At 41.8% G+C, this 26,687-nt stretch overlaps 1 protein-coding gene across 1 annotated transcript; it reads right to left on the bottom strand.

The window, feature by feature from the left end:
• Positions 1–20,736: 20,736 nt before the first annotated feature.
• On the bottom strand, positions 20,737–22,584 carry LOC131540795 (uncharacterized). The gene is made up of 4 exons (XM_058776059.1): positions 22,225–22,584; positions 21,979–22,134; positions 21,193–21,285; positions 20,737–21,063 (listed from the first exon to the last, which is right to left on the bottom strand). Exons 1-4 carry the CDS (start codon positions 22,327–22,329, stop codon positions 20,737–20,739), a joined length of 681 nt encoding a protein of 226 aa, XP_058632042.1. The 5' UTR covers positions 22,330–22,584.
• Positions 22,585–26,687: the final 4,103 nt, after the last annotated feature.

The raw sequence follows: 26,687 nt of genomic DNA, 5'->3' as shown, positions 1-26,687 counted from the left end.
GAGATAGTCTCTCACTCAGAGAACCAAGGTTACAATGTAACCCCACGTTCACGGGCTAATTAATATAAACATGATTATAAGTTGATCCCTTGTCATTTGAGATGTGACTTAAAACTTAATAAAGTGTTGGGAATAAGTATGTAAAATTATTTATTTGAAAACAATGGTCATTTTCTGTAAATCTATGTCAGTGAGACAGTGACGGAAGCTTCCGGGTAAGCGGATTCTCCGCAGCTTTGGCGCCTCCGCTCTGTGGCTATGACTCGTCGGGATTGTAGCGCGTTCTCAGTGTTTAGCTGGTAGACTGCTGATTTCATGAGCGAGGTAAGCTGTCCGAGAAGCGCTTGCCCAAGTGGAAAAATGCGCTGTTGCTGCCAGATCTCGATTGCCGAAAATTACATTGTGTTTGATGCAAAACTAACATGACGAAATCATATGAATAAAAAACAAAAACAAAAACAAAAATAATAAAAAAAACATCATAACTGTATATTTTCATGCTTTCTCAAGCAAAGCAAATTTTGAAAGTCCACTAAAAACATATCTGGTCATAGACAATGTTGATGGCGTTATTGTCAACATGCCTAAGTAGTAAATAAATTAAAAAAAAGTTTATAAAAATGTATATAAAATTTGAAATAATAACAAACATCAGGAAAAAAATAGGAAATACCTTTGTTTTCCGTATACTTGTGTCGCTTACAGTTAAAGTCCTTCTGTGATTTTATTGTTGTTTGCAACGTTACTTGGCAATATTTTAAAGATATTATTATTATTATTTTATTATTTATTTTATTTTGTTTTATTTTATTAATTTTTTTTGGTATTTTGCATGGTCCATTATTGTCATCCGGGTGGGAGTTTAAAAAAAAAAGAAAAAAAAAAGATTAATTCAGTTGATGCAGAGACATAGACCTGGGGAATCTCCCATCTCCCCACGCTTTGAATATTACAACGTAACAACGTGTAAACGTTATTTGGCGGTTTTTACTTGGAAAATCAGCTGTTTTCTAGCATTCGAATAACTATGGATAAACCTGAAACGATAGGAGAAGGATTGGAGATGAATTTCATTTAGAAATAGCCTAAGGTAGGAATGTGCATACTTTTAAATCGACACCTGCCACGGTGTTTTCCTCTTTGATTGTGTCCTAAAAGCGATTGGGGGTCTTAATCTTAGCACTCAGCATACCCTGTTAAAAAGTCACCGCCACTGATATATATATATATATATATATATATATATATATATATATACAGTATATATATATATATATATATATATATATAGATAGATAGATAGATAGATAGATATAAAAGTCCACTGTGTTTTGTGATCTGCTCATGGATAAAAACAGTTCAAAACATCCCCCCCCCACCTCTGGTTTTTCCACAAATCACACCCTGTATGTATGTATGTGTGTGTGTATGTCTAACAAAGCACCACCCACCCCAACCCTTTCAGCTATGTCAGGCACAACTCTATGTGTCTGCAGGGGGGAGGGGTTTGGGGTGTAGAGTGTGAGATGTTGGCAGGAGAAATGATGATGATGAAATTAAAATTCTGCAGCCAGCAGAAGGGGCTTGCACGATTCCACCACCAGGCCGGGCCACATCGATCCGTTCCAGCATTTGACTTTCAGCCATGACAAAACTGTGGGCAAATTAATTGTTCTCTGGGATATTAAGCATCAGAGTCCATTAATCCTCTTTGGAGCTACACGCCGTTTGAATACTCATCAGCCACAAACACTCATTCATACACTCACTCCTTCTGTCTCCCTCTGTCCCTACCTCCTCATAACTCCCCTTTTCTTCTTCCTGTCTCCCTACCTCCTCACAACTCCCCTTTTCTTCTTCCTGTCTTCTTCCTGTGTGTGTGTGTGTTGGTGGCCAAAATTATTAGAACAAATGGTTTTCTAAAAAATTGTTTTAAGTCAGTTATTTTTGCTGTAGTGTGTCAGCAGGAAATAGCAGTTTACTTCTCCAAACATTCATTTTGCCATTAATTATAATTATGTCATGACAACTCTCAACTGGGATTGGCATGGTAATGTACATGACAATGTAAATGTGTTTGGTCTTGGTGGAATAAATCTGCTACACTGCTGCGGCAGAGCATGTATCGAGACTTGCTACTGCCAGTACATCCACAACATACTGCTGTGAGCATGTAATAAATACTGTTGCTGCACATATAACATACATGAAATAACCCCCTACACACACACACACACACATATACAGTGGGTACGGAAAGTATTCAGACCCCCTTAAATTTTTCACTCTTTGTTATATTGCAGCCATTTGCTAAAATCATTCAAGTTAATTTTTTTTCCCTCATTAATGTACACACAGCACCCCATATTGACAGAAAAACACAGAATTGTTGACATTTTTGCAGATTTATTAAAAAAGAAAAACTGAAATATCACATGGTCCTAAGTATTCAGACCCTTTGCTGTGACACTCATATATGTAACAAAAAAATTTCTGCTGCACTTAAGGTTCCTAAGCACAGTGCTGCACAGTGGCCTCCATAATCCTTAAATGGAAGACGTTTGGGACGACCAGAACCCTTCCTAGAGCTGGCCGTCCGGCCAAACTGAGCTATCGAGGGAGAAGAGCCTTGGTGAGAGAGGTAAAGAAGAACCCAAAGATCACTGTGGCTGAGCTCCAGAGATGCAGTCGGGAGATGGGAGAAAATTGTAGAAAGTCAACCATCACTGCAGCCCTCCACCAGTCGGGGCTTTATGGCAGAGTGGCCCGACGGAAGCCATGAAAGCCCGCATGGAGTTTGCTAAAAAACACCTGAATAAGATTCTCTGGTCTGATGAGACCAAGATAGAACTTTTTGGCCTTAATTCTAAGCAGTATGTGTGGAGAAAACCAGGCACTGCTCATCACCTGTGAAATACAGTCCCAACAGTGAAGCATGGTGGTGGCAGCATCATGCTGTGGGGGTGTTTTTTTGGACGAAAACCTTCTCCAGAGTGCTCAGGACCTCAGACTGGGCCGAAGGTTTACCTTCCAACAAGACAATGACCCTAAGCACACAGCTAAAATAATGAAGGAGTGGCTTCACAACAACTCCGTGACTGTTGTTGAATGGCCCAGCCAGAGCCCTGACTTAAACCCAATTGAGCATCTCTGGAGAGACCTAAACATGGCTGTCCACCAACGTTTACCATCCAACCTGACAGAACTGGAGAAGATCTGCAAGGAGGAATGGTAGAGGATCCCCAATTCCAGGTGTGAAAAACTTGTTGCATCTTTCCCAAAAAGACTCATGGCTGTATTAGATCAAAAGGGTGCTTCTACTAAATACTGAGCAAAGGGTCTGAATACTTAGGACTATGTGATATTTCAGTTTTTCTTTTTTAATAAATCTGCAAAAATGTCCACAATTCTGTGTTTTTCTGTCAATATGGGGTGCTGTGTGTACATTAATGAGGAAAAAAAAAAAAGAACTTAAATGATTTTAGCAAATGGCTGCAATATAACAAAGAGTGAAAAATTTAAGGGGGTCTAAATACTTTCCGTACCCACTGTATATATCCGTTGTCATATATATATATATATATATATATTCTGAAGAAAGGTAAACATGTATAGTGATGAAAGCCAAAATATTAAATGTCGTGGATGAATATTTACGGAGTAATCCACTATTTTGTAGAGGGTGTCAAAATGGCAATTTTCACCTGAGATACAGAGCCAAATTACACAATATTATGTGTTTTTCCTCAATTTTGCAGATAACATTTTACCTTTAAAGCCATAGCAGAACTGTTGTGCATCTCCGAGCAGCACAGTGGTGTTTAGTTTCTGAATAAATCCGTTTTGAACAAGTCGTGTGAACCAATGATTCAAAGACTCATTCATGAAGACAGCCATTTAATTCATTTTTGAATTAATCAGCCATTTAAACGAATTGAATGACTGACTGCTGAAGACATTTACCGCCACCTGCTGGCAGATTTAGGTTCTTATTTAGAGTATAATTTCATACAAAAATAAATAAATAAATAAATAATAATAATAATAATAATAATAAAAACATTAAAGGGAAAGTTCTCCCCCCCAAAAAAATAAATGATGTCATGTTTACTCAGCCTCATGTCATTTCACACACACACACACACACACACACACACACACACACACAGTGCCCATATTCATACCCCTTCATTTTTTTCAGATTGTGTTATGTTGCTGCCTCATGTTAAATTGGTTTAAAATACTTTTTTCCCCCCACATCAATCTACACTCCATACACCATAGTGACAAAGCCAAAAAAAAAAAGAAAAAAACATCTTAACATCTTATCTTAACATTTTAACATCTTTGCAATTTAAATAAATAACTAAATAAAAAACTTAAATGATTCCGTTGCATAAGTAATCATACCCTCATCTGGGACAGTTGGAATTTAGCTCAGGAGCATTTATATTGCTCGTAGATGTTACTACACTTTGAATGAAGTTAACCTGTGGGCCAGTTGAATTGGTATGATTTGGAAAGGCACACACATCTTAATAAAAGGTCTAACATGTAGCTGGTAACTGGTTATAATTACTAATAAATATTGAGATTACATCTTAGAATTAACTGTAGCAGAATCGATATCACAATTATTTGATCTGGCCATCCACTGAGCAGACAATATAATCATTTATCAATTCTAGGAAAGATTATTCTCTTGGCCAAGGAAGAATAGCTTTCCTACTTTATGCAGTACTAGCAATAGTTTAGCATGTAGCAAAGATTAACATTCAGTGACTTCGAATTGTGAGCAGAACACAGAGACAATCAATTGTGCATATAAGGGATTTAATAATTGAAACTATAGCTAACATACAACTAAACTAAGCAAGAAATATATATATATATATATATATATATATATATATATATATATATATATATACATAATGAAGGAAAGTAAGGAAAGTGAGAGAAGAAGAACAAAGAATGGCAGTATTTCACATCAATTAACCACAACCACAAACAATGAGAATCATCAAAGAATCAAAAATCACCTTAAACAGGGGCTCAAACTTGGCTTTGCTGCTGAACAAGAATCCTGATGTGATAGACAATGGAGGTTCTTGATGAGTTATTTAGGAGTGAGCTGGAGGTTTTCTTCAGGTTTTTCTGAAGATGGGAAAGTCCACAGTGACTCGACAAAGTTACTTGAAGATTAGAACTGCCGGAAAATCAAACTCAAGAGGAGAGATTTGAAGAGTCTTGGAGTGTCCGTCTCAAGAAGAAAGTTTTTTTGAGCAACGATTAGTCTGAGTTCAGAACTTTTTTGATAGTACCTAGCCGCACCCACCTTTTTGGTGCAGTGGCCAATCAGAGGCATGAATTCTGAGCGGTATAAACATTCTTTGTCTCCGTTTATGGCCCATTTGCATTTTTATTGCTGGTCTGGAGAGTTGGTGCAGTTTTACTTCAAAGTATAGTAAAAATTGTATGATGCATTTCACAATCACATAGTGTACATCATTGTTTGAGGAATAAAAGATCATCATTTTGATACCAAGAAAGAAACCTCTAGAAGATATTAAAGCAGAGACACACTCATACACTTGAATATAGGTGTTTAGAGTGTAACTAATACAAGTAAAGAGTTGTAACTAAGTTAATATAACAGGGGAACATACTGTACATACAACCAGGACTGGGGAGTAACGAAATACATGTAACAGCATTACGTATTTAAAATACAACATACGAGAAACTATATTTCATTATAATTACATTTTAAATAGGTGGTAATCAAATTACAGTTACATCCGAAAAGTATTTTAGATTACCAAAGTGATTACTTAAATATTAAATTAAGAAATTATATTAAAATTCTATGTAAACAGTTTGGGGATTTTAACCAATAAGGCAACTGATTCTCCGTTGAAAAAACAAAAATTTAATGTGTGCAGCAGCCTGTTCATTTAGCAACTCGTACTGAGAGTGCATACGCTCATCACAACACATAAATGGACGACACAACAGAAAGCCATTCGCGTAATGCATTTCTCTAGGGGAAATACAAACGCTATTATATAAATCTGAAAAAGGTAACGTAACATATCTTGTCTGTGTGTGACATTCATTGTCTTAGTAGTTCAGAGCTTATCACATTTGTGGTAAACTTTAAGAGCTAACTTATACAAGTGGTGTTTTTATTTTTATATATATACACAAGTATATATATATATATATATATATATATATATATATATATACAGGTGCTGGTCATATAATTAGAATATCATCAAAAGTTGATTTATTTCCATTCAAAAAGTGAAACTTGTATATTATAGTCATTCATTACACACAGACTGATATATTTCAAATGTTTATTTCTTTTAATTTTGATGATTAGAGCTTACAGCTCATGAAAGTCAAAAATCAGTATCTCAGAAAATTAGAATATTACTTAAGACCAATACAAAGAAAGCATTTTTAGAAATCTTGGCCAACTGAAAAGTATGAAAATGAAAAGTATGAGCATGTACAGCACTCAATACTTAGTTGGGGCTCCTTTTGCCTGAATTACTGCAGCAATGCGGCGTGGCATGGAGTCGATCAGTCTGTGGCACTGCTCAGGTGTTATGAGAGCCCAGGTTGCTTTGATAGTGACCTTCATCTCATCTGCATTGTTTGGTCTGGTGTCTCTCATCTTCCTCTTGACAATACCCCATAGATTCTCTATGGGGTTCAGGTCAGGCGAGTTTGCTGGCCAATCAATCACAGTAACACTATGGTCATTGACCCAGCTTTTGGTACCTTTGGCAGTGTGGGCAGGTGCCAAGTCCTGCTGGAAAATGAAATCAGCATCTCCATAAAGCTTGTCAACAGAAGGAAGCATGAAGTGCTCTAAAATTTCCTGGTAGATGGCTGCGTTGACTGTGGACATCAGAAAACACAGTGGACCAACACCAGCAGATGACATGGCAGCCCAAATCATCACAGACTGTGGAAACTTAACACTGGACTTCAACATGGATTCTGTACCTCGCCACTCTTCCTTCAGACTCTGGGACCTTGATTTCCCAATGAAATGTAAAATTTACTTTCATCTGAAAAGAGGACTTTGGACCACTGAGCAACAGTCCAGTTCTTTTTCTCCACAGCCCAGGTAAGATGCTTCTGACGTTGTCTCTGGTTCAGAAGTGGCTTGGTAGCCCTTTTCCTGAAGACGTCTGAGCGTGGTGACTCTTGATGCACTGACTCCAGCTTCAGTTCTCTCCTTGTGAAGCTCTCCGAAGTGTTTGAATCGGCTTCGCTTGACTGTATTCTCAAGCTTGCGGTCATCCCTGTTGCTTGTGCACCTTTTCCTACCCAAATTCTTCCTTCCAGTCAACTTTGCATTTAATATGCTTTGATACAGCACTCTGTAAACAGCCACACCTTTCAGTAATGACCTTCTGTGACTTACCCTCTTTGTGGAGGGTGTCAATGTTCCTCTTCTGGATCATTGCCAAGTCAGCAGTCTTCCCCATTATTGTGGCTTCAAAGAACAAGAGATACCTGGAATTTATACTGTAGGGATGGTCATTTATTCAAACTCAAATGTAAATATTCTAATATTTTGAGATACTGATTTTTGACTTTCATGAGCTGTAAGCTCTAATCATCAAAATTAAAAGAAATAAACATTTGAAATATATCAGTCTGTGTGTAATGAATGAATATAATATACAAGTTTCACTTTTTGAATGGAATTAGTGAAATAAATCAACTTTTTGATGATATTCTAATTATATGACCAGCACCTGTATATATATATATTAAATAAAGATGGCTGATATCACCGCTGAAGCAGTGAGTCAGGCCTTAAAGGTTGCTTCACTTATAAAGCTTCTGTCCAGTCTAGCACTAAACTGGCCTATCCAACCAAACCAGGCCATAGACAGATTATCCCTTGCCCATGACCAGGACAAAGATTGGGATTTAAAGTTTCAGGAACTCAAAAACGAGTTGGCTGATTTGCGTAAGGACAATTTGAAGTTAAGGGTTTAAGGGTCTTCAGATACTAAATGCTTACAGTCCATCGCTGACAGTCAGGAAGCAGAGCTGAAAAAGCTTAAAACTGACATGGCCACTCTGCAAACCGAGTTGACCCATTCACAGAATGATATGTCAGTACAGACAGAAAGATTAAGTGCAGTAAGTACTAATCCGAATGAGACCAAAGCTGAGTTAAGGTCAGCTAGGCTTGAAATTTCTGAGCTGAAAAGGCAACAAGAAATAGAACACAAGACTTGTGATCTTCTTAAGCAACAGCCTTCTAACTCAAATGTTGCCCAAATCCGGCATAGGGAACCACTGAGTAGAGTACGAGCTGAGGCTACAGCTAGAACATCTGTGTTGGTTGACAAAGATGGCATTGCAGAACAGAGATGGGAAGAAATAGGAAAAAAGAAGAGTGTATTGGAGAAATGCAGGCAACTCCCCCATAAGCAACCTGAACCACAGAGGGTGCACACCCACTCCACTGGTTCAGCTGTAAGGGACCCCTGGTGGATAATCTTTCACAGGGACAGTGTTACCAGAAAAATGGTAATTTTACAGCCTCTACCGGCCTTAGCATGAGTGCTGGCTTCACTCATTCCTATAATGCAGCCTCCTACTCCACCGTAGGTAGAAAGACTAGCTGCTCCTTACCTGAATCTCCTAGCTCCCAGCCATTTAGAGACAGCCGCCTGCATATTATTAGAGAATTAGCACGTGACATAGATGTGTTTAACCCCGAGACTTCTGATAACAACATAGAATTGTATTTGAAGGATGTAAATGCAGCCTTGACATACTTTCCTGAGTCTAGTATGGCTGACAAAGTCTTTCTTCTGAGAAAGACCACCACACAAACCGTCCATGGTTTCATAGATAAACAGAGCCCAGCTATCGCTAACAATTATGACAAATTGTGTAAAGCCCTTATGTCAGAGTACACTCTGTATCAGAACCCATCTGCCGCTCGTCTCTCAGCTTTCCGAATTAAGCAAGGTCGCCATGAATCTCCCAGAGAGTACTATGAGCGCTTAAGGAAAATGTATTTTGCTGGTAGAGATGCCCCTAGTGCAGAGGAGGATGTCATGTTTAAGAGTTTGTTTGTGAGTAATCTATACCCCACTGTTAGGAAACCACTCATACTTCTGGTAGATGTTGACCGTATGTCTGCAGGAGAACTGAGGCAGCTTGCAGAGTGAGCATGGGACAGTGAGAGGATAGGCACAAACAGGAAAGACAGAGAGCCAGATACATCTGTGCTTGAATCTGAAAATGACAGTAAGACTCCCTTTCAAAGGGAAGTGTCAGAACTTCCCCAGAACAGGTTTGTCCATCCCAGCAATCTTCAGCAGAGCACCCAGAGCACCCAGAGCCCTAGGTTCTCAGGTTACAGGGGACATAACAGTCCCAGGCATGCCCCCAGAAAGGAGAGCAGGCAGTGGGATGACAGAAAGCAAAGACAGAAGAAGGGCAGAGATGGCTATGAGAATGGCCATAAACATTGTAGTCATTTCAGAAGTAGGACATCTAGAGGAACTGAAAGTAAGGAAGCTGAGAACTTAGCAGAGATCCAGCACCTACTTCTTAAAGCCCTCAAAAACCTCAAGTCAGCGGAGAACACCTCCAATGACAGAGACCTGGTCTTCTCAGCATAACCAGGTCGGGGCCCCTCCCCCTCCACCTAACATCTGATGTGGACAAGAGACATGGGGAAAGGGGGGTACCCCATAACTGAACAGGGTCTAACAGTGTCAGCAGACACCCAGCCCTTGTATCACATCAGACATCACCTTCAACCAAAGAAGGGTTCTTTACTTTCCACTTCAGTTTGGTGTTCCAGTTTAGACTTTCCAGTCACTGTTTATGACCTACAAGGTTATGATTTTGCATGCCCATGACAATCCCTTTGGATATTAGGAAAGGGGGGTCAAGCCCCATATGATAGTACTGACCCACTAGTTTACTTGCCACATTAAGTAAAACATTGCAGATCACGGTTAGGGTTGTTCTAATTTGTTGTTGTCAGTTTTAGCTATCCAATCTCCCTTAAACTCATCCTTCCAAAAATAGGAATTGTTTGATTGGACCTGTGAGGCAGCCTCTAGAAGCACCTGCATACTTTAGACAGAACACTCAAATGTACAACCTCCATTGCTGGTCAATATACAGTCCCTTGAACTACACCACAGTGCAGTCAAGATAATGGATGTCGTACAACATGACCACTCTCATTAATTGGTCTGTATATTAATGCAATATTTACTCATGATTTAAGTGAGCTTTGCTCCTGATAATTAGACAATAGAAACAATTTTGTCATATGTGGTACCAAGTGAACCAGTTGAGGATTCTGTAATCAGGCATTGCAAGGAACTATGTAAACATTGCAGGGGCACATAGCCTACAGCTTGAATAGTGCCATACCAAATTATGTCAATCCAGACATTTAAGAAATTGGTTTCCTGCTAAATCTGCTCAAACATTTTTAATGTTTACTCTTACCTTGGTACTCTCTTTAGAGATCTAAAACATAGACTTTAAGTTACTTTTAGGACAACTTTTCCTTACACATATCCTCTCCAGAATGCTTCTAACCGGTTTAGAAATTATTCTAACGGCCCTTACATTTAGTTAATTTAGCTCTATATAGAACATATTGAGCCAAATTGTACTTTTAATGCCAATGGTCAGAAGGAGGAGATGAGGTGTGTGTGTTTTGTTCCTGCTGTTCCTTTTAGTGCATCGCCCAGATCAACGACTTCAGGTCCTCGATCAAGCCGATCAGGGGGGGTGTAGTGGACAGCACATTCCAGGGCCCAGTTTATGGTGGGGCCCCTCTCTGACCACAATAGTGGACAACGGTTTGCTACATTTTAATTGGATCTTGGTGGACTAACATAAGCAAACTGTCCAACGCCATCAGATAAAGATGCCAGGACAACAGCCAGACACCTCTTAGAGGGCAAGAAGAAGACCTTTGGTAAAAAGCCCGGGAAGGACAGGACTTCTCATTGGTCAAATGCAGTTTCTGCCCTTCACCCACCAACAGACTGATTCCTAAGGTTCTGGCCTGTGACTGCTATAAAAATTCCTTAGGACCTCTGGATGCAGCAGCAGTGGGTGAAACAAAGAGAGATCACAAAGTTCCATCCAAATCCATTCATAACTACGTTCTCAAACCTTAAACTGATGCAAACTACAACACACACATCCTACTTATTCAGAGAAATAAGTATTCTTAGTGACAGCGACGTGTAGTGCAACATCTTACACAAACTCAGCTGTTGATGGACAAATGAATGCATGCATGGCAGTTCAATCTTCTTCCATCATGTTTGGACTTAATGTGTTCGTAACATTGCCAAAGGTATTCTGGTTGTGGTTTGGTAAGTGAATGATGCATTGGTAAAACTTTTGTGACACTTTTCTAACGTAGTGTTTGGACTATGCAAATAAGTTCCACAGGAGGAAAGAAGGGTGGGCCACACCGTGTCCCCCCACTCTGATGGAAACAGCCAATCACAGCATGGAAATGGAGAAGAGCCAGATTGCAATCTCCTCCTCATAGAAAAGAGATAAAGGTACACTCAAAAAAATTATTCTTTAAACTTACTTAATTCAATTATGGACAGTGGTTCCACACAACCAAATTGTTCTTTATTTACATTAATGGATTTTTTTAATCTATTTAAAATTACTGTGTTGAGACAACACAATTGAATGAGGGAAATCAATGTGAAATTGATTTCTGGTGAATTTGAATAGGCTTCAGTCTGTTGTGCTGCTGAAAGGTTTGTGTTTGTAGCTCCGTGTACCTTCGCTTTTTATTGAATCTCTACTTTACTTTCAATCCCTTTTGTCTAAAGTGATAATATATAACTTAATTCCCACCATATTTCTGGTGTTATCTTTCAAACTAATCTAACTAATTTGATCGTTGTCCTTTAAAAACCGCGAGTGCAGCTTGTTAGCCCGTTAGCTTGTCACTCGCGGTTCCATTTGCATTTCTATTATTATTTTATTTTTTCCTCGCTCCGTTTTTCACGAGCTCATCAAACAACAGTGGTAAGTGGTAAGTTAAGTTGGTATCATTCATCAATCACGGTGAGTAATGGCTTCTTCTCCTGCTATTGTTGTTTGCACTGTTTGCCACATGTATAGTTTATCTGTCTCTGTCAGCAGTGAGGATTCACATGTGATAAATGCAGGGAAATAGTTAGGCTGACAGAGAAGGTTTTAGAACTAGAGACACGCATCCAAACTTTAGTTGAGGATAGTAAGAATGTGAGGGCTGTAGATACTGCTTTGGATGCAACTAGCTCAAGGAGTCCTGTACATTGTTCGGTTTCGGTTGAGCCCGTGCAGCAGGGCAACTGGGTGACAGTGAGGCGGCATAGTCGCGGGTCAAAACACCACTCTTCCGTTCGATCAGAACATCAAACAGGTTCTCCCACTCGGTGATGCACCCACTGAGAAACCTGATGAAAGTGCTCTAGTTATTGGCGATTCTATTGTACGGAACGTGAAAATAGAGACACCAGCCACCATAGTCCATTGTTTACCCGGAGCCAGAGCGCCTGACATCTTGGCAAATTTAAAAGTGCTGACTAATGCTAAACGAATTCAGTAAGATTGTTTTCCACGTCGGCGCTTAATGATGTTCGACCGCCAGTCGGAGATCACCAAAAATAATGTTAAAGAGGTGTGTGAACTTGCAAGTACGATGTCAGACACTGTAATATGATCTGGTCCGCTCCTGCTTACCGGGTGATGAGATTCATAGCAGACTGTCATCACTCAATGGCTGGATGTCTAAGTGGTGCCCGCAAAATAACATAGGCTTTATAGACAATTGGAAGAATTTTTGGGGCAGACCTGACCTGTTGAAAAGAGATGGTGTTCATCCCTCCTGGGTGGTGCCGCTCTTCTCTCTAGAAATATGGCACATAGTCTTAGAGTTTGTACTTGACTAACTGGAGCCCAGGTCAGGAAGCAGACAGACTGGCTAAACCGATCGTCTGCTAGCCGCCTCACGCCACCAAAGTCAGTTAACTCTCAGCACATAGAAACTTTTTCACCTAGATATCACTCTATAGAGACTGTGTCTGTTCCCGAACTAGAAAATACAGAAAACATCCAAACCAAAGTAATAGTAACAATTTAATTGATGTTCAACAAATAAAAACGATATAATACAGATAAACACATGATAAAGCTTGGCTTATTAAATATTAGATCCCTTTCTTCAAAAGCACTTTTTGTAAATGATATGTTCACTGACCATAAACTAGATGTGCTTTGTCTGACAGAAACCTGGCTAAAACAAGATGATTACATTACTTTAAACGAGTCTACACCCCAAGATTACTGTTACAAACATGAACCGCGTCCAAAAGGTAAAGGGGAGGTGTTGCTACAATTTATAGAAATATTTTCAGTATCTCTCAGAGGTTGGGTTTCAAGTATAATTTGTTCAAGTAATGGTGCTTCATATAACGTTATCCAAAGAAACAAGTGTTAATGATAAATCCTGTGATGTTTGTACTGGCTACTGTATACAGGCCACCAGGGCACCATACAGACTTTATTAAAGAATTTTCTGATCTTCTATCAGAGTTAGTGCTGACTGCAGATAAAGTCCTAATCGTTGGTGATTTTAATATCCATGTTGATAATGACAGAGATTCGTTGGGATCAGCATTTATAGACATTCTAAACTCAATTGGTGTTAAACAACACGTGTCAGGACCTACTCATTGTCGAAATCATACTCTAGATTTAATACTGTCACATGGAATTGATGTCAGTGGCGTTGAAATTTTGCAGCAGAGCGATGATATCTCAGATCATTATCTAGTCTCCTGTATATTCCATATAGCTAAAGCTGTAAAGCCAACTTCTTGTTACAAATATGGTAGAACCATTACCTCTACCACAAAAGACTGCTTTATAAATAATCTTCCTGACTTATCTCAGTTCCTCAGCATATCCAATAGCTCAGAACAACTTGATGATGTAACAGGAACTATGGACTCTCTCTTTTCTAGCACTTTAGATGCGGTTGCTCCTTTACGCTTAAGGAAGATTAAGGATAAGAGTCCAACATTGTGGTATAATGAGCACACCCGCACCCTAAAGAGAGCAGCCCGGAAAATGGAGCGCAGCTGGAGGAAAACTAAATTAGAGGTATTTCGTTTAGCTTGGCGGGAAAGTACCCTATGCTACAGAAAAGCATTAAAAACTGCTAGATCTGATTACTTTTCGTCTCTTCTAGAAGAAAACAAACATAACCCCCGGTATTTATTCAATACAGTAACTAAATTAACGAAAAATCAAGCATCAACAGGTGTTGGCATTTCCCAAGAGCATAGCAGTAATGACTTTATGAACTACTTCACTTCCAAGATCGATACTATCAGAGATAAAATTGTATCCCTGCAGCCGTCAGCTACAGTATCGCATCAGATAGCGCACTATAGACCCCCTGAGGAACAATTCCATTCATTCTCTACTGTAGGAGAGGAAGAATTGTATAAACTTGTTAAATCATCTAAACCAACATCATGTATGTTAGACCCGATTCCATCTAAACTACTAAAAGAGCTGCTTCCAGAAGTCATAGATCCTCTTTTGGCTATTATTAATTCATCATTGTCATTAGGATATGTCCCCAAAACCTTCAAATTGGCTGTTATTAAGCCTCTCATTAAAAACCACAACTTGACCCCAAAGATCTAGTTAATTACAGACCGATCTCAAATCTCCTTTTCTGTCAAAGATACTAGAAAAGGTAGTATCCTCACAATTATATTCCTTCCTAGAGAAAATGATATCTGTGAGGAATTCCAGTCAGGATTTAGATCGTATCATAGTACTGAGACTGCTCTCATTAGAGTTACAAATGACCTGCTTCTATCATCTGATTGTGGTTGTATCTCTTTATTAGTTCTACTGGATCTTAGCGCTGCGTTCGACACTATCGACCACAACATTCTTTTGAATAGACTACAAAACTTTGTTGGCATTAGTGGAAGTGCCTTAGCATGGTTCAAATCGTACTTATCTGACCGCCATCAGTTCGTAGCAGTGAATGAAGAGGTATCATATCGATCACAAGTGCAGTATGGAGTACCTCAAGGCTCAGTACTAGGGCCGTTACTTTTCACGCCTATATGTTACCCTTGGGAGATATTATCAGGAGACATGGTGTTAGCTTTCACTGTTATGCTGATGATACTCAGCTCTATATTTCTTCGCGGCCCGGTGAAACACACCAAATTGAGAAACTAACGGAATGCATAGTCGATATAAAAAACTGGATGACGAGTAATTTTTTACTGCTAAATTCTGAAAAAACAGAGGTGTTAATTATCGGACCAAAAAACCCCACATGTAACCTAGAACATTATCTAACACTTGACGGCTGCTCTGTCAATTCTTCTTCATCAGTCAGGAACCTAGGTGTGCTGTTCGATAGCAATCTGTCATTTGAAAGCTATGTTTCTAGCATCTGTAAAACTGCATTTTTTCATCTCAAAAGCATATCTAAATTGCGACCAATGCTCTCAACGTCAAATGCAGAATTTGACGTTTATGACCTCAAGGTTAGACTATTGTAATGCTTTATTGGGTGGTTGTTCTGCACGCTTGATCAACAAACTACAGTTAGTCCAAAATGCAGCAGCTAGAGTCCTTACTAGAACCAGGAAATATGACCATATTAGCCCGGTTCTGTCAACACTGCACTGGCTCCCTATCAAGCATCGGATAGATTTTAAAATCTTGTTAATTACTTATAAAGCCCTGAATGGTTTAGCTCCTCAGTACTTGAGCGAGCTCTTATCGCATTATAGTCCTCCACGTCCGCTGCGTTCTCAAAACTCTGGCCGTTTGATAATACCTAGAATATCAAAATCGACTGCGGGCGGCAGATCCTTTTCCTATTTAGCACCCAAACTCTGGAACAGTCTACCTAACACTGTTCGGGAGGCAGACACACTCTGTCAGTTTAAATCTAGATTAAAGACCCATCTCTTTAGCCTGGCTTACACATAACACATTAATACGCTTCTATTATTCAAATCCGTTAAAGGATTGTTAGACTGCATTAATTAGATGAACCGAACCGAACACTCCCCATAACACACGATGTACTCGTTACATCGTAAGTTGAATGGCATCTGCGCTAATGTTTGTCTGTTTCTTTCCTAGTCTGTTTCTCGGTCCGTGTCCGATCAGATGGTGGGTCGGCGCCGGAGGTGATGTCTGCGGCCCTGATCGCCGGGCGGAGACCAGGACGCCTGGATGACCCCCAGAGATATATCCCCAGATATATCACCCAAAAATAACAAAATAACTAAAATATAATAAAATATCTAACTACATAATACTACTATTGTTAGAAATTGCAACAAAATTAAAATAGAAATATAAACTTTTGAACTGCGGGTTTCGTCTGGTCAGAGGAGAACTGGCCCCGACTGAGCCTGGTTTCTCCCAAGGTTTTTTCTCCATTCTGTCACAGAGGAGTTTTGGTTCCTTGCCGCTGTCGCCTCTGGCTTGCTCAGTTGGGGACACTTAATTTCTAGCGATTATCGCCGATTTGATTGCACAGATACTATTTAAACTAAACTGAGCTAGACAATGACATCTCTGAATTCAATAATGAAATGCCTTTAACTGAAAATTGAGTGTTTAATCTTATCATTATACATTACTGACACTCTATCCTCCAATTTGATACTGTTAAGTGCTTTGACACAATCTGTATTGTAAAAGCGCTATATAAATAAAGGTGACTTGACTTGACTTGACTTGAAATAATAATGCCCAACCAAATAAATGTAATAACTTTCCTTTAACTTAAACCAATTAAGTTCAGTCAACATGTTTTGGTTTACTAAAAACTAGCCAAATATGTTTCACTGAGCCAACACAAGGAGCTTGGTTTCAAATAAACCAATTACATTATGGACAGTGGTTCCATCCAATTAGTTCTTGTTATTTTAACTCAATTGTTTCTATTTAAAGTTCCTCCCTTTAACAAAGCATTTTTTGTGTGTGTGACTTATGGAATGACTCATACAAAAGGCAAGATATGTATCAAATGATCAAATTGTATTTGTTAAACAAGCATAATAAACAGTTTTAAACAGGCTGCTCAATCTTACATTTGTCATCAGTCCGGGTCCACGATGCTCCCCCTCACCACCAGAGGCCGCCACCTCCCGTCTTCCTGGACTCAATTGCCATTACCACACACACCTGCCACTGATCACACTCCCAGCTGTTCTCCATCACCATGGTCTATTTATACGCCACACTCCCGCTACTCTGTCTGGTAGAATAATAATTGTTCGTTGTTTGTGTAGTTGCTGTTCTGACTCTGGGGATACATGCACTGTGTTGCCTTTTCGTGTATCCCACTCCTTTACCTGTTTTGTTTTTGCCCTGTTGGCCTTTTCGTTGTTTATTAAAGTGTTTTTTCCCTGCATCTGGACCCAGACCTTGTTCTTGCCGTGCACATTCCTACCGTGCCGTGACAGTATTCTACCAGCACACATGGGTCCAGCAGGGAAGTTCCTCGATATCCGGCAGGGAGACCGGACCATCGAGGATTATGCCGGGGACTTTGTGGAAATGGCTCGCCAGTCGGCTACAGAGAAGACCTGCCTCATGGTCATCTTCTGGGGAGGCCTGGCCGACCCCTTTAAATCCATGATGCCATACTGGGCCCCAGAGGAATCGCTGGAGGACTACATCAACCTGCAGTTGAGCGGCTCAGCTTTCAGGGTGGAGTTAGCTGCGGAGCCCGCTACTGAAGCGGCGATCAAAGGGGCGTCAGAGGCCTCGTCTGCCGCACCCAGTACCTCCAGCCCGCTCCCAGAGCATCCAGGGCTGATACGCTGCGTGCAGGAACCCCCGCTGATGTCGTTGCGAGCGGCGTGGTCTGCTCGCGGTCCTCCCGAAGCGGAGGTGGCCGCTCACGATCTCCACAGGATCCCCGAAGCGGCGGTGCCCGCTCACGATCGTCCCGAAGTGGCGGGGTCCGCACACAAGGTTCCCGAGGCGGCAGTAGCCGTTCACGATCGTCCCGAGGCGGCGGGGTCCGCACACAAGGTTCCCGAGGCGGCGGTGCCCGCACACAAGGTTCCCGAGGCGGCGGTGTCCGCACACAAGGTTCCCGAGGCGGCGGTGTCCGCTCGCGGTCCTCCCGAGGCGGCGATGTCCGCTCACAGGATCCCCGAAGCGGCGGTGTCCGCTCACGATCGCCCCGAACGGCGGTGGCCACTCACGATCTCACAGGATCCTCAAACGGCGGTAGCCGTTCACGATCGTCCCGAGGCGGCGATGTCCGCTCACAAAGCTCCAGATTCTCCCGAAGCGGCGGTGTCCGCTCACGATCGTCCCGAAACGGCGGTGGCCACTCACGATCCTCACAGGATCCCCGAAGCGGCGGTGTCCGCACAGGGTTCCCGAGGCGGCAGTAGCCGTTCAAGATCGTCTCGAACGGCGGTAGCCGTTCACGATCGTCGAAGCGGCGGTGTCCGCTCACAGGATCCCAGCGGCGGTGTCCGCACAAGGTTCTCGAGGCGGCGGTGTCCGCTCACGATCGCCCCGAACGGCGGTGGCTACTCACGATCTCACAGGATCTCAAGCGGCGGTGTCCGCACAGGGTTCCCGAGGCGGCAGTAGCCGTTCAAGATCGTCTCGAAACGGCGGTAGCCGTTCACGATCGTCCCGAGGCGGCGATGTCCGCTCACAAAGCTCCAGATTCTCCCGAAGCGGCGGTGTCCGCCACGATCGCCCCAAACGGCGGTGGCTACTCACGATCTCACAGGATCTCGGCGGCGGTGCCCGCCACGATCTCTCACAGGATCCTCAAGCGGCGGTGTCCGCACACAGGTTCCCGAGGCGGCGGTGTCCGCACAGGATCCTCAAGCGGCGGTGTCCGCCACGATCGCCCCGAAGCGGCGGTGTCCGCCACGATCGTCGGCGGCGGTGTCCGCCACGATCGTCTCAAGCGGCGGTGCCCGCCACGATCGTCTCAAGCGGCGGTGCCCGCCACGATCGTCTCAAGCGGCGGTGCCCGCCACGATCTCACAGGATCCTCAAACGGCGGTGTCCGCACACAAGGTTCCCGAGGCGGCGGTGTCCGCACACAGGATCCCCGAAGCGGCGGTGTCCGCTCACGATCGTCCCGAAGCGGCGGTGTCCGCTCACAGGATCCCCGAAGCGGCGGTGTCCGCTCACGATCGTCCCGAAGCGGCGGTGCCCGCCACGATCTCACAGGATCTCGGCGGCGGTGTCCGCACACAAGGTTCCCGAGGCGGCGGTGTCCGCACACAAGGCTCCCGAGGCGGCGGTGTCCGCACACGATCGTCCCGAAACGGCGGTGGCCACTCACGATCCTCACAGGATCCCCAAGCGGCGGTGTCCGCCACGATCGCCCCGGCGGCGGTGCCCGCCACGATCGTCTCAAGCGGCGGTGCCCGCCACGATCGCCCCGAAGCGGCGGTGCCCGCCACGATCCTCACAGGATCCTCAAGCGGCGGTGTCCGCACACGGTTCCCGAGGCGGCGGTGTCCGCACACAGGGTTCCCGATACGGCGGTAGCCGCTCACGATCGTCCCGAAGCGGCGGTGCCCGCTCACGATCCTCACAGGATCCCCGAAGCGGCGGTGTCCGCACACAAGGTTCCCGAGGCGGCGGTGTCCGTTGGGTTTGTCTCCGAGGGTGCGGGGCTCGTCTCAGGCCTTCCCGAGGCGGCGGTGTCCGCTTCCGGTCCTTCCGAGGCGGTGGTGCCCGCTCACAAGGCTCCCAAGGAGGTGGAGCCAGCCATTGCCCGCTACGGGGTGGCAGCTCTACACCCACCGCTGGTATGGCCGCGGGTTCCGCCCTGGGTCCCCATCCCGCCGGCGCTGCCTCAGTCCCCAGGTCCCCCTCCAGCGCACGGACCTGGCCCTCCCCCATCCCTCCCCTTCCCCTGCTCCGTTCTGGGGATACATGCACTGTGTTGCCGTTTCGTGTATCCCACTCCTTTACCTGTTTTGTTTTTGCCCTGTTGGCCTTTTCGTTGTTTATTAAAGTGTTTTTTCCCTGCATCTGGACCCAGACCTTGTTCTTGCCGTGCACATTCCTACCGTGCCGTGACAACATTCAAGAATCTTTAGACTTGTGCAAATGCATTAACATTGTTTTTCAGTTTCAATGCATTATTTTAGAAGTGTCAACAAAAATAAAGAAATTCTTACTCTTAATTGAAGAAAAAAAAAAAAAAAATTGACAGATGACCGTTGGCAGATTATAATTGAGGTTCTGGTCAGAAATCAATTCTGTAATGTATTCTGTAACTTTTACAGAAAAAGTAACTTCTACTATGCCAAGCAGCCTCCAAGAAATGGGCAGCTTGCACAACTTCCTCTAAATCTGAACAAAAATATTTTAATTTAGACAAAAGAACGGATAGTTAACAATTATCAAATGACATCTTGAATCAATGATATCACTGCTGTAGAGTCTAATGGATAGATCTTTTACTGAAAATTACAGATGCCCTAAGCACCTACGGGAAATAGTCACCTTGCAACAATTTTGAACATGGATAAATACAGTTGAACAAGTGTAACCCACATTACAAAACAGCAAAAATGGCAAACCATTCTAAAACTTGGCATTTAAAAGGTAACCGATAAAACCTTCCAAGAAGAGTCCTTACTCGAACACAGAGAAGAGCTTTGTCTTCAATGTTTGCACTTTATTGGATAACTTGTTGCCATCAAGCTCCAGAAATAACTTCTGTAGTACCTCGAAAGTGTACCTGAGTTCAGGAGGGTAGCTTAAGTTTAGTCCATATATCAGTCCCAGCAACATGGCTGTTGCATATGGTACACTGCAAAGGTCCTGGAGAACTTTTTCACCTTCCAACACCACTCCAACATCTGCTGGGCTATCTTCAACGTCGGCACCTTCGTATCTTATGACATAGATTCCCATGACAGCTTTCTGGATCGCCTCCTGAGTGCTGGCACCGTCTGTATCCTACAGAGGTAATTTAAAAAGATGGAGAACTCTTAAAGTCCTGCATATTAACTGTGCCACAGCATTTAATATCCTTGAAAATACAGGAAAAATGTTTGTTAACAAAAAATTAATCTATAAAATACTGACCATAAACTCCAGAATAAGACTGCTAGGGTCTTCATTCAGGTAGACACATAGGGATTTGATTATGCATTCTCTCTTCACTTCAATGTCATCAGTCTAAAAATGCAAATAACATTAACAAAATATAGCCGTTAGATTTTTTACAAAAATCACAGGCACACATTTAAAAATTGTCAGTCATTCCAGTCGTTTATCCATCATGTGCTTAATCATTTTCTTAAGGGAAAGAGCCTGCTCCTGGAGGGCCACTGTCCTGCCGAGTTTACCTACAACACAATTAAATACACCTGAACCAGCTAATCAAGGTTTTTAGGAATTTTCAAATAAGACTTACTACAACTTCCAGGCAGGTGTGTTGGGTAAGTTAGAGCTAAACTCTGCAGATCGCTGGCCCTCCAAGAAGAGGTTTGGACAAGCCTGCCTTCTGTCAAAATATTTTTCCAAGCTAATGCATTTGCAACATCTGCCAGTTTATAGTAATACCACATATAAGTTGAGAGTCTCTTTTTTTGGCTCATTTTATCTGTAAAAGAAAACCTGCCTAATAATTCAGCACACCTGAAATAAGGAGTTTTTGACTTTCAGCCTTCATGGACAATTATATATAACTTAGAAATGATTAAATACAAAATCAATAGTAGTTATTAAGATTAACGTGGTTTGGAATTGGTAAAATGTTCTTGGCAAAAAAATATGACCAGAATATCAACTTGCCTAATAATTCTGCACACAGTGTATTGCCCCAGCCCTAATTTTATTTCAAGGTTTTGTTTGTGCAGTTGTTCATACCTGTGTAGTAGGCACCAAGAGTGTTTTAATTCTTTGCCCAACTACTCCTCCTCTGCTTGCAAAAATCTTCATAAGCTTTGCAATGTATGCATCCATGTTGGCAAATAATCTTGACACCAATGGGGCTGTTGTAATTCTCTCAAATTCTGCACAAACCTACAAACACAGTAATTGGTTACCAGAACACCAATATAAGTTAACACAAAGACAGCAAAGACAAATGTTTCACTTAAAAACTTCACTTACCTCTTCTTTCCTGAAAAGAGCAGGCCACCTGGTTTTGAAGTCTGCGATAAGTGGTTCCTTGATCACCTCATGCCTCCTGATGGAAAAACTCTTGTCCATCAGCATTCTTACATTCTTCTCATTGTTCTTCTTTTTTACTTCAGTCAGAAGGGTTTGTCTGACTGCCTCAAGAGTTTCATCCGTTTCCCCTTGTGGATGGGAAGGGCAGTAGTTCACTTCAGCCTTGCGTGGTTTTTTTTACACGATATGCAGGACTGGATATTCCATCTGGCTTATGCTTGATTGAATTAACTGTGACTTCTGTGTAGCCGATATTCCTTAATTTTGTTCTATAATTGCCAAGTTTATATTTTAAACTGGCTTTCCATCCACTGTATCCAGTTACAGAACCTCTCTCTTTTAAGCAAGGGTGCTTTTTAATGAGTGCTTCAGCCACCTGACCATATTCTGCATCTGAAGGGTAAAGTTTGTATTTCACAATTTCTTCTGCAAGTCCATCTAAAATGGAGATTTTCAGCTTTAGGTCAGGACTGAGGAAAGTGCCCTGTGTTTTAAAGGCTGCATTTCCTTGTTCCAGTTTGAGCTCAGCATCATATGTGAAACGGGGCACAGTGAATTCAGCTGGCCATGCAGATGACTTTATACTAGATGACGATACAGGAGCCAAACTTGCAGAAGATTCAGAGTATCTGATGATGGATAAATTACAAATTAAAGAAATAAAACAACAGTAATGGTTTGAAGAAAACAGAAACATGGTCTTTTTTTTTTTTTAAAGGTACAGCATGTCACCTTTTATGCGTTTACTTGTCTTTTCAGGCTCACCAAACGCAAACGACCAACCATGTAGTCGGCCAAAGGATAGCTGTCAGCTAAGTCACCATGTTCTACAAAGAACATCTCTCTTGTTGGTGATACACTAAGCTCAAAAGCCCTGAAGTGTTCCCTGTACCAACCACACAATCGCCTCAGTATGAAGCACAATGTCTCTTGAACTATACAAATCTGAACAATTTCTCCAAAGTCAGGGAGGCCACTTGTAGTATCATGTGCCAGGATCATACCATTTCTGAAGTTCATACCCTTGTTAGAGACACTCTGAGCAACATGGACCTCAGATACATTTGGGTATTTGTCTTTGATCATCTGAGCTACCTCTGTCTGCAAAACATCAAGAGGAACTGTTGAGGCAGTCGAAACTTCCAGTGTACCTTTTTCATGACTACTTTTCAAGTGGTAGGAAATCATTAGCTGATGTTTCACAGCGAGTGAGCGTGGAACATTTTTGAAGCAATTTGTATGTCGTGCAACCTGCTTAAAAAAGCTGTGCTTTGCTTCGAAACGCATAGTCCATAAATGGACAAGAGGACCAAACGATTTTACCATCTCAGGGTAATGTTCCAAAAAATGATGCTTTGGAAGAAGTTTGACATCAGGGAAAAGGTATTTGTATCTCTGTCTGTGTTCAGAAATTTTCATCTCAAGGTAGGAAATGGATTCATCTGTGTGGACTGGGGAAACCACCAACTCAACAATATCCTTCAGGTCCACTAGCACCTGCCATGCGGGCTCACCTTCAGGTACCACATGTCCAATCAGAAATGGGAGAAATCTGATCATACTCCAATTTTCATGGGCGTTTCCCCCAATTGTATTACGACGTGAAAATGTGAATGGAATTGCATGAGGCTTGTTCTTCTGGTCTTCCCACTTGTAGGGAAATTGAAGAATATATTTATTGAGGCTTTCCAGTGTAAAGTGTTTCTTAGATATCAGCAAAGCCAAGCACTGTGCAAGTTCTACAGGCACTACACCCTCAAAAATGTCATGCAGCACATCCGGGGGATAAGCAGACAACACGTTGAAATGAGAGAGGTGCCTAGTAAAAACACAATCTCTTTTCACTCCACAATAGCTTGTGCCTTTTTCCTGTGCAGTTTTCACATGATCTTTATGAAGATCTTTGTTTCTGAGGTTGAATGCACCAGACTGAACTTCTTTTGCCTGCACATCAGAACTTTTCCCTAAACAAAACCGGCAAAAGAACTCTCCTGAAAAGCTTTCAACAAAGCCCGCCATATCATGAGCTGCCAGGTTGTCTGCCACCACACAATAAACAGTACCTTTAATAAAGGTTCCAAGAAGATGAACGAATATGCCATCTTTTTCAAGAATTGAAAGGTCACGCAGAAGAGGCTCAAGAACTTTCTCAAGCCCATAGTGTTTCAAATCCTCACTTTTGCACAGGAGTGTCAAATAGATCGAGGAGAGAGACGAATGGGAGCCTGGGGTAAATTGCTCAAAATCCAGTACACAGCAAAGAGCTTATGTTTTTCCGGGACGTCCCAAGTGGGTTACACACTTCAAATCATCTGCATATAAAGTTAATGAAATTGTTAAGTCCTTCCCAGACAACAAAATGTTTTCTTTGAAGTGGGAACCATCCTGAAATGACCTGTAATCATGGCTGCTGCAACTTGCTGGACTAGTTCTTGCTCTATGGTTTTCAACAACTCTGTCAACAACGTCCTGCTTAGCAAAGAGCAGCTGCAAAGACTTCAAAATTGGAACATACTGAAAGGTGTTAGTCTGTTGTTCATCAAGGCAGTACTCAATAGGTTCCACAACACTAAAGTTGTCCTTATAAAACTGCTTGCGCTTATAGGCAGTGCATAAAGAACCACCTCTGCCTATGGCTGAGTGTAATGGGTTAGATGCGATGGTAGCGGCTATTTCCTTTATGACAGATTCATCAACATGAAGATTGTGTTTCTCAAACACCTGCTGTACTCCGGCAACTGAGAGAGGCACTGACACAGACTTTAATAGGTAATGCATCTCTTCCAGAAAATCATCAATGGCTAAAGAAGGAACGTGTACAAGATGTTCAAGTTTTAATAGCATTGCTGCTAAATTCTGAACAACAACACTAGGCAAGTCGTTTGCCATTTCATTGCAGTCATCATCCAAACAAGCACCACTGGTCTCACTACTGCCAAAATCTTGAACATCATCTTCAGACTCTCCTAATGGTTCAGACATGGTAACTACACCAGGCTTAAAGTCATTTAGTGAATGTGGGTTGTGTTTTCTGTTTTTGTGTGACTTAAAAGTTCCATATACATTTGAATGGAAATTGCAGCCAGAAAACATGCAATGAACCGTTTCACTTCTCTTTAAATGACTATTTATGTGAACAAAGTAATCTCTTTCTGATGCAAGATTACTGCATGCACACAAATGACAACTGAAGGTAGACCTTCGTTTGTCATTTGCTCCTGAGTGTGCAGCATGATTTCTACTTAAATGAATCAGTAGAGCATTCCATGTCTTAAATGAACATGGGCAGTCTGAGTATGTGCAAGAATATCGCCGACTACGACCATAATGCCTGTGCTGCAGTCTGTGATGTTTTAGTAGTTTAGATCTTGCAGAAACTGCAATTCCACAAATTTTACATTTCCACATTTCTGAAAGAGAATAAAATTAAAAAAAAAAAAAAATATTATGCCAAGGGAGATTGGAAATGTAACTATAGATGCAAAACAAGTTAAATGTTTACTCCACCCCAAAATGAAAATTCTCATTAATCACTTAACCCCATGTCGTTTCAAACCCGTAAAAGCTTCGTTTGTCTAGAGAACACATGCAAAAATACATGTAGTATATGTATGCTTGTGTTGCGGCTGATACAGAAGAGCTTACACAGTTTGCGTTCAGTGGATATCCAAAATGGCACTATACGGTGAGTAGACGAATTGTTGAGAAAAAAAAAAAAAGTTATTTTCTTTGCATACAAAAAGTATTCTCTTCGCATCATAAAATTCAGATTGAACCACTGATGGCAGATGGACTATCCTGACGATGCTTTTCATACTTTTCTGGACCTTGACAGTGTTAATTACTTGGCAGTCAATGGGACAGTCACAAGCCTCCCGGCTTTCATCTAAAATATCTTAAATTGTGTTCCGAAGACAAACAAAGCTTTTACGGGTTTGGAACGACATGGGGATAAGTGATTAATGACAATTTTCATTTTGGGGTGGAGTAACCCTTTAACACCATTTAAAGGTACACTGTAATTTTTTTGTTCAAGATCAGTTTAAATAAATGAATCAATACATCAATCCTTATCCCAAAACATGTTTTCGTCTTACCCTGATACATTATGGAAAGCCCTTTATAAGTGTACATTTTAGACCTAGTGGTAGAGATGCACCGGCCAACTGGCCATAAATGAATTTTTTTTGTGTTTTATTTTGGCCAGTTTCTATTCTTGACTTGCATAAAATGTATTACACAAATTTCCCAAAATGTAATTTGTGTAGAAACATTACAAAGTCTTTAAAAACGACGTTCACACAGGCCAAAGGCAGATCATGCTGAAGATGGATAGAAAGAGGACAACACAGATGCTGCAGCAGAGAAAATACTGTACAAGGCAGCAAGCTCACTGTTTGCAA

The sequence above is a fragment of the Onychostoma macrolepis genome, chromosome 05 (assembly GCF_012432095.1).
Source record: "Onychostoma macrolepis isolate SWU-2019 chromosome 05, ASM1243209v1, whole genome shotgun sequence".
NCBI classification, from domain to species: Eukaryota; Metazoa; Chordata; class Actinopteri; order Cypriniformes; family Cyprinidae; genus Onychostoma; species Onychostoma macrolepis.
The sequence above is the reverse complement of the archived record's forward strand: the minus strand, read 5'-3'. Positions and strand labels throughout refer to the sequence as shown.

Bases quoted from the DNA above. Each gene is read 5' to 3' on its own strand.
- LOC131540795 (XM_058776059.1), bottom strand. From the start codon at position 22,329: ATGCTGATGGACAAGAGTTTTTCCATCAGGAGGCATGAGGTGATCAAG. The intron at 21,286-21,978 runs GTATGAACAACT...TTGCATTTTTAG, and splicing joins TCTTGGTGCCTACTACACAG to ACTGATGACATTGAAGTGAA. The intron at 21,064-21,192 runs GTCAGTATTTTA...TTACCTCTGTAG, and splicing joins GTCTTATTCTGGAGTTTATG to GATACAGACGGTGCCAGCAC.